The sequence below is a fragment of the Salvelinus fontinalis genome, chromosome 5, assembly GCF_029448725.1.
Source record: "Salvelinus fontinalis isolate EN_2023a chromosome 5, ASM2944872v1, whole genome shotgun sequence".
NCBI lineage: Eukaryota > Metazoa > Chordata > Actinopteri > Salmoniformes > Salmonidae > Salvelinus > Salvelinus fontinalis.
The window spans coordinates 11,927,670-11,936,496 of record NC_074669.1 but is presented as its reverse complement, the minus strand read 5'-3'; the positions used below and the strand labels follow the sequence as shown (position 1 = coordinate 11,936,496).

Below are 8,827 nucleotides of genomic sequence, written 5' to 3'. Positions count from 1 at the left end.
ATTTTTCCAATTAACACACAAACATGTTTTCCAAGAACCTGTAGTAGGGAGCTGATATTGACTCATTAGCAAGCATTTTTTTATATAATTATATCACCGCGTTTCTACGATGCTATTGGCAAATGAAATGGGGATATTATGCATGGTGAGAAAATAATGAATTGTTGCTTAGAATTACGTCACGGTGGTTTCGAATGTCGGGAGCTAGCGCTGGTTAGGAGGCCGCGCGCACAGAAGGGACCGTTTACTTGTACATTTCTGGAGACTAAGGTCGTCAACACCGCTCATCACTTCGTATTTCAGGTACTGGGTTGCTTTAATAATAACAAACAAGAAACGGTTTCGCTAATGTAAACCTATTAAATCCGGTCAGATCCGTTCCCGCTGACTACAAGCTAGCGTACCGTTAGCGCTTCATGCTAGCTAGTTCTAGTAACGTTAGCCAGATAGCAGTTGTAGCTGGCAGTACATATTAACGTTCGTTTAGACACTTGTGTGAAAACAAAGTCGTGTTACATATTCAATGTAATTCGTCTGACTAATAAATATCATTACCCAGATAAACTAGTGCATCTTACATTCAGGACATGAAAAATATGACGTCGCCGCTGGTCTTTGTTTTCAATGAATTAGCTAGCTAAATATTACTGTAGCTAACTAAATAGCCAGTCTCTTGCTAGCCTAACGCTATTTGCTTTTGAGCGAGGACGCAATTGTTTTCGACTGCGGACAAACAAGACCTGAGTTGATGATCAGCAGTAACGTTAGTTACTAATTTAACTAGTTAACCAGACAGCTAGTTTGCCAATTATTGTCAGTCTATGACAAGGGAATGCCATCATTTTAGTGTTTTGTTCTTTGATTTCAAGTTTGCTTGAACCGACCAAAACATGTAGCTATGATGCTTGCGCTGTAATTGAATTTAGGCTATCCTGGCAGCCTTGGCAGAGTTATTTCTTGGTTTATCGAGGCACAAACACTTGTTTTCGGTACACACTAGAGCTAGCAAGCTTTTGTTTGTGACACAGGCACTGTCAGACAGTTTGCGATGTGTCTTTTGTTGTTGGTCTGTTATCCATGCTGTAAAACAAGGAGTACCAAAGCGTTCATGGAAAATGACCCCATATGTATTGTCATGGTGACTGATGATATTTAACATGTTTAGTCATTTAGCAGACGCTCTTATCCAGATTACTGAGTGCATACATTTTCATATTTTTTCGTACTGGTCCCCCCGTGGGAATCGAGCCCACAACCCTGACGTTGCAAGCGCCATGCTCTACCACACGGAATATCTCCGTTTTACTTCCAGCCAGGTGCATGTGTAATAGAGTATTGTGATTTGTAACTGCTTGTGTTTCTACTGTCAGTGTTATCTGACCATTCAAATGAAGTAAACAAGTTGTTTTTGTGGTTTGAAAACTACGGGTGTAAAATTCTAAGCCTAATTTAACAGAATAAAGCATAGCCTCTGGATTGGGTAGCCTCCATGTTAGTAACAATAAACAGTATTTGTATTGTATCTAACAAAATAGTTCACTCATCACCAGTACCATACAGATTAGATCTGTCAGGATCATCTCTAATACACTAAACCAATAATCAATCATTCACACTTACTCCTAGCAAAACCACTAACATTTTCAGAATTGCTCTCCTGCTCCGATGCTGGTCTCCAAGCTCTTTTAGCCTTTTTATAGAAATGTTCATGTAAACAATTGCCGTGAGTTTGACTAACTCTTCAACCCTATTTTCAGGAATATCCTCTCCCATCCCCCTTACCCCCCCCCTCCCTCCCTCCCTTTATCAGAGAGCATGGCTCAGGAGACCAATCAGACGCAGGTGCCAATGCTTTGCACTATGGGCTGTGGTTTCTATGGTAATCCCCGCACCAACGGTATGTGCTCGGTCTGCTACAAGGAACACCTACAGAGACAACAGGGAGGGGGCCGTTCCAGCCCCCCAGGTGAGAAAGGTAGGAAGATGGGAGAGGGATACAAAAGGAGGGTGGTGGGTTGCTAAAAGGGGCTGGAGAATGAGGTAGCAATCGCTGCTAAAACCTTGGCATTATAAAGCAAGAGTGATTTATCAGTTCGTGAAACACAACACTTTTTTTTGTTAATTGGAGCCATGTAGGTAATCAATAGCATGTGGCATATGATTCAATATAGGTACAATTCATTCATGGTCAACAACTGGGGGGGAGGGTGTTCAGTTGTGTCCTATATAAATGTGTGGTTTACCTACAGGCTCGGCAGCTTCATCGCCAGTGGGGTCCCCGGGAGCAGCTGGTGTGTCAGTGGAAAGCACAACGTCGGAACCCAGCACGGAAGGGTTCACTCCGCCCGAGGAAAGGACATCCAGGTATGCTGACATAAAATCAGCTTGTCTCTGCAAACAAACACACAGACTGCTAAATGGAATCCATTACATTGACAGTAAGCTGTTGCTCAAGAGGCTCTTGTTCATCATTGTTTTTTGGAGTTCCATAGTAGATTGGATTATGGTTTCAGTTGTTCACCTCATTATTGGTCTGTGTGAATGTGTGTCTCCAGTCCCAACTCCCCCAGCCCAGTAACCCAGCAGATGACAGCCATGAGTATCTCCCAGGATACTGGAGCCACTGACTCAGACCGGGCTGATGAGGAAGAGGACGAGGGGACATCCAAAAACACTGGTTAGAACAACAGGGGAAAAAGCTTGAGACTTTCTTGGTTTCCAAACTGTTTTCCAGTAGCAGTCATCAGCAGTATATGGCATGGCTCTTGTCTTGTAATACATAACTACGTTGCAGCCACCCGAAGGTACACTTCAACAGTAATATATGGGTAGCTCTGTTTGTGAGGTTCAATTAGATGTTGTATGTAAACAGGGCCAGTGGGGGAGGCAGCCCAGGCCTCGTCTGATGGTGATCAGACCCCTGACAAAAATAAGAAGAAGAACCGATGCTTCACCTGCCGGAAGAAAGTGGGCCTGACGGGTAAGACGGAAGATAGGCTGTCCAATCAGAAACGCATCTTTTGACGAATGGGTAAAATAATATGGTAATTGTGTAGATACTCCTCTAAGAAAACCAATGGTCCAAACCTTCTCTCTCACAATCCATTCAAAAGTTATTGGAGTATTTACCTTTGTAGGATAGCTGAAATTAGGGACCCTAAATTAGAGAAAAAAGTGGTAAAATAACAGGAAAATATTTTTGCATCAGCTAGGCTGGATGCTGTGTGAGAATTAAGTCTAACTGAATGGCTCACTGTTGAACTCATCTTTCTTCTCGAATCCGTAGGGCATAAAACAATATAAAGGTAAGATAGATATTGATTTTGAGACATGACATGTAGTATTTTCATATTATAATATACACTTGTCATATTAATGCGAAATTTTCGTTATTTAAAGATTTTTCGCACAAACATGTATCTTTGAAATGTCAACGGTACACTGAGCCGTACTGCAAGCGTTGTATTTTTTAAGCATTTTACATTTAATTTCGCTTTTTGCAACCCGCGGAAACTACTTTGTAGATGACTACCAGAACATGTAAAATCCTCAAGTTGCTGTGAGAAAGCGTCACTGCTTTGTCAACAGAGATTGGTGCTTATTACCGGATGTATTAGGTTACAAAAGCTGACTTTTAGGATATAATGTTAATACCATGTTAGAGAAAGACCCCACTGAATGATTCAGGACATGAAGAATCATATTTGTTCTGGTAAAATGTATTTTATAACATAAGGAAGTGAAATTTCATGACCAAAGTGTGTTTTCAACCAGTGGGTAGTGGGTGAACACCTTACAGAAGGTTTCAGGGCGCACAGCACACACATGGCAGGTGGCTGCTGAGTTCAAATGGTTTATGGGGCATTGAGCTCGAGTGCAAAGGACTTATTTTCTGAGTTAGCTTTTAGGTGTTTGAGATTGTCTAGAATCTTTACCCCTGGGGAAATGGAAGCATGCAGGGCTAATTAGTTAGTTCAGATACATCTTCTTCTTTTTTTAACTGACTCTGATGTTACTGCTCTCGTAGAGTGTTGATTTGATGCTTTTTCAATGGTATGTTTATTTAATTTTTTTCAAAGAAATTCTAAAATCTGCTACACAAACTAAATTTTAGCTAATTTTCAATAGACATGATTGATCCGCCTATTTGAACGTCAGAACATCATATTTATCACACACAGTGCAAAAATAGCACAGAGACCTCAAGACTGAATGTTAACACGATGCCATTGTCCTTACTGGCTGTTTTTTTTAAACTAAATCTTTGGTAATTTTTTTTCTATTTGCTCGTTTATTTAATAGTTCCTATTCCAAACGTAGACTACAACTTGTATGAAAGTAGTCCACCTATCACATTGCTGTTTGTGTAGAGAGCAACATACTGCAGGTTAGTGGTGCATTTCACAGTCCACTGCATTTCACAGTGTACTGTTGGCTTGCACTCTACCGTGGTGTTGGACTGCTATACAACAATCTCTTGGAAGAGCCTTGTGCTCACCACCCTCTAAGAAAGCACACTGTTACTACACATCTCAGGTTTTCATCTTGGTCCAGTTGGTTGGAACTGACCTTGGAGACTGAGACGTAGATAGGGTTGGATGTTAACTTTGTCCATCTCTTCACTCTCTAGGCTTCGACTGTCGCTGTGGTAACCTGTTCTGCGCCATTCATCGCTACTCTGACAAACATAACTGTCCTTACGACTACCGAGGCGCCGCCGCAGCCCGCATACGCAAGGAGAACCCCATCGTGGTGGCTGAGAAGATCCAGAAGTTATGAGGACTAAGTAGAAAAGTCTCTGACGTGAAAATTTGGAACAATGGCGGCATGGAATAATACCAGATAAAATGGCTTCATTTGTTCATGGTAGGATAAGGTGGGTGGGGTGGCAGCGTCATAGCCCCTGTCCAGCCACTCCTTTTATTGGTATCTCCCTCTCTCTCTCCTAGAGTGACTGCTGGAGTGTGAATGCGTGTGTGAATTCCCATGTGGGGAGATGGTCTGTGTGTGTGTGTGTGTGTGTGTAGCTTGCTTTAGAGTCAGGGAGAGTGCAGTAGGGTTAGGTGGGCATTTGTCTGCTGTGGGGAGGGAAGGCATTACATTTTTACCCTTTTTATTGTTAACTTGGGGGGACTTATTTTTATATTATCCCTGCGAGGTAATTCAAATGAGACAGAAGTAACCTGTTTAAGAGCATGCCACAGCTCGGATAAGGACATTGGGAGGTCAAGTTAAGATCCATACTGGGAGTTTCTGTGTGTATCAGCAAGATCTTTTGAAGACTTCACATTCATTTACTCCCAAAGAAAAACCATTGTCTAGTTTCTGTCAAATTGGCCTTTTGTTTTATTTTAATGTTTCCCTCTGGGTGATTAGTTCACAACATGTCAAACTCCCAAGTCTCTGCATTCAAGAATGTTTTCTCTTCGATATATTGACTTCTCATACTGATGTTGGGTGCATGAACAGTTAGTTATTGGAGGGGGTGGGGCAGGGCTGGGGTGGGGTTATCGAGATAGCCTTGACATAACTGAGTGATTGAGTTCTGTTATTTTTCCTTTTTTGTTTTAATGAGCGAATGACATCAGAAGATCTATATTAATATATTGTAGTTAGCTTGAATTGTGTGATTGCATTCTATTTATTTTTTAAATCATTTGGTTGGTTTGTACTGGAGGATTGGCAGCATGGGTCCGCAAATCATTTGATTTGTACTTAACCTTTCAATTCTATAACCTTTCAATTCTATTTAAGCATTTCCATCTGATTATGTAACCATTTGAAAATACAAGTTCTGATATGTGATGGAGTAGAGTGGACATAAAAGGTCCATTATTTTGGAATCAAAACACAACAAATAGTCTCAACTGCAGAGCACAAAACATTGAATGTGCAAATTAACCTACTCTGTTTTCTTCAGCCTCTGGGTCTTTATAGTTTAGTTGGATCTCTGCAGGTTGGCTACAGAGAGTAAAGCATATTCTTCCCATGCAGGCAGGATATAATGTAGTGTTCTCCTTGAACACCTGCTTCTGTTCCATATAGCTTACACTTTAAGCCTCCTTGTCCTTAACCACCATCATACCACTGACATATGCTGAATGATAACTGAACTGGTTGGCAATTAATCTCCATAGTGACACACCTCTATTCTCAGCTGAAGTGAATTACTTCAGAATGACAGTGGCGTGCTTTATAATGTCCTCCCAAATGAGTCCTTTGTCGAAGACGCTTCTAGCTAGCTACTTCCGAAAGATCAAAATGTGCATGCATGTGCAGTCAGATGAATAACTGTTTATTATAAACAGAAAAACGAGCAAGAATGTTAAGACACACAGCATTAGCACAATGCAACGCGTTACTGGAACCTTGACTGGCTGAAGTTCTAGTTAATGGGACTACTGTGTTTTCAATTGTAAATACCATGTGACTACTATTCATGTAGTATAATCTTATGTAGAATGTCGCCAGATAATAGGGGAGGAGAAAAATATCAAAATATTAGTATGTGTGAATAACAGTGCTTTTCATAACTACCCTAAAAGAAGTGCAGTGGCACTGCTTGGTTTTCCTTTTATTTTGTTTCACCCACAGGTAATTCCTGTGTCTTCAAACAGGGTGTAGAATTTAGTCAAAGGGCTAAAATCACCCTGGATGACATATTTATCTTTGACAGTGTCATGCTAGATTGCTTTCCAGTTCCTCCTGACTGCCCTGAGATTCAGTGACTCAACTCTACAGTCAAACACATCCCTTCTATGTCCAAAGTACTGCTACTAACTGGCTCACTCCTCAGCAAGGGCCTTGGTGTCCCTGTGGTTGTTTTCGGGATTGGTCACACTAGTTCATTTCAAAACTATTTGTGGCAGTTTTGCATTGTTGAATCAAAGGTGTATCAAACATTGATTTACAATTCATGCTTTTTCATAACATAGCAGATGTCATTGAAAAATATTGTGTGGAAAAAGCAGATACTGAAAAACAGCAAGTGTAACACCTGGCAAAACAACAAGGAGAAAGTCTGAACTGAATGAGATCTCTTTATATAAACAGGGAATAACCTAGACTTAATTTAGTCAGACCTCTGATTGGCGCGTTAGCCTGGGTAGTATTACCAGTTAAAGAATGTCTTAGTGAAGGGCGGGCAGCAGTGGCTTAGGGCCTTGGCATGCAGACACCAAGAGAGCCTGAGCCTAGCCCGGAGCGCAAAGCCCCTGTTACGAGATGAGTCCTCTCGTTTATCATTTGTATTCAGACACTCATGGATCTTAGGGTTCACAATGTTTTAAAGTATCTGAGTGGAGATGGTGTGGTGCCTTTGATACCATGTAAGAAGAGGGCCTGAGAAGAAGTGTGTATGATGAGCTAAGGCTAGGCTGTCTGAGTTGAAAAACCTTCCTTGCTGTTGGTTTATTCCCCATGGTGATGTTTCGGTTTTAAGAGTATGCACTAAACTGACTTTTTAAAATGGGGCAGAGATGCGTGGCCTCGTGTACCTGATGAGTGTACTCTGTTCTAGGGCAAGGGAACAGTGTCGGCTTGTCCTTCATTTTGGCTGACTGTCGTCTTTGCAATTGTGATGTGTTGCAGGTTGATAGTTCCCTTGACTGCTCAGACTATCCCAGCATTTAAAAAGGTGAGCAGTTTGAATGTTACCAACGGGTTGATGGGGTCATGCTTATCAAGCTATTTTTGTCTCTGGAATTGACCACACTGAGCCTCCCTTGTGGGGCCCACTGAGCTTATGTTTTAGGCTTAATAAGATCTGTTGAATCACTGCAATTGTATGTAAATGGATCAACTAAACCGGATCAGAATCAGTGATTTGATGTTACGAAAATATCCACTGCAATTTCAATCTGTTGCACTTTTACAATGTTGATGTCAAGTTTGTCTTTAGCACACTTTAACATAATCATTGTACTCATCTTGCGGCCATTACTACAAAAGCTTTTGATTTGTGATGAGTAACCAGCTAATGGGTGACCAAATCTGGCAATATTCTCTCAATGTGTTGCAGCAGAACTGAGTTCCCATAAAATAGAGTGAAGTGCTTGACTCATTCCACTGATGAGAAATGATGGAACAGACAATAATTGAGTTCCAGAATGTTACAAATTGTAAATCTCTCCTGCAGGAAATTGCAAAAGTGCAGTCAAGTCCTTTGGACTGGTGCACACCAGTCCCCCAGAAACAACACCAGATATCTTTTTGTTTTTTTTCTTTACAAATGTAGGGTTGTATGATGAGTAAGTATAAAACAATAAAATCAAAGTTTATTTTAAATTTACACTGTCTTTTGTATTTATTTGTACAGCTGAGGGTAAGCAGGACAGATATGGTAAAGAAGGGTTCGTGGGTTCAGACTTTCCTCTTGAGACTGGTTTATCCTATAAAAAGCCTAACATTCCATCACAGCCTCCCAACACCTGGAGTACATTCAATGGACAACACTTAATATTGCAGTAGCCTATTGTTGTACAGCTGTACATTTACACAATGCTTTGTACTGATGTGTTTCTCTGACTCGGCAAAACGCTTAAGAGACAAATGGGTGTTCACAATGTCACCAAATGTTCAACTGGAATGGATGCTGGCTCTAACTAGAATTTACCATGAGGGCGGTCATGTCCCGCTGTGTGTAACACACCTAGACTGAGGCAACCATGTCCATGTGTGCAGTAGCTGTGTATACCCATGCCACAGAGCCCTGCCCACTTCCACATCAGCAGCCATTCACTACTCTTGGTTGGATTTGAGCAACAAAGTAGGTTTCAATCTACCTCAAATGTGACTTCTGTTTTGGAAATGGAACACTCCACACCTA

General features: G+C 41.2%; 1 protein-coding gene across 2 annotated transcripts; it reads left to right on the top strand.

The window, feature by feature from the left end:
- Positions 1-171: 171 nt before the first annotated feature.
- On the top strand, positions 172-8,290 carry LOC129855117 (AN1-type zinc finger protein 5-like). Of its 2 annotated transcripts, none has more exons than XM_055922457.1 (6): positions 172-303; positions 1,758-1,966; positions 2,250-2,364; positions 2,556-2,677; positions 2,873-2,980; positions 4,631-8,290. In XM_055922457.1, exons 2-6 carry the CDS (start codon positions 1,816-1,818, stop codon positions 4,777-4,779), a joined length of 645 nt encoding a protein of 214 aa, XP_055778432.1. In that variant the 5' UTR covers positions 172-303; positions 1,758-1,815; the 3' UTR covers positions 4,780-8,290. The 2 variants fall into 2 exon arrangements, with proteins under 2 accessions (XP_055778432.1, XP_055778430.1); XM_055922455.1 differs by having other exon boundaries at positions 174-303; positions 1,758-1,975.
- Positions 8,291-8,827: the final 537 nt, after the last annotated feature.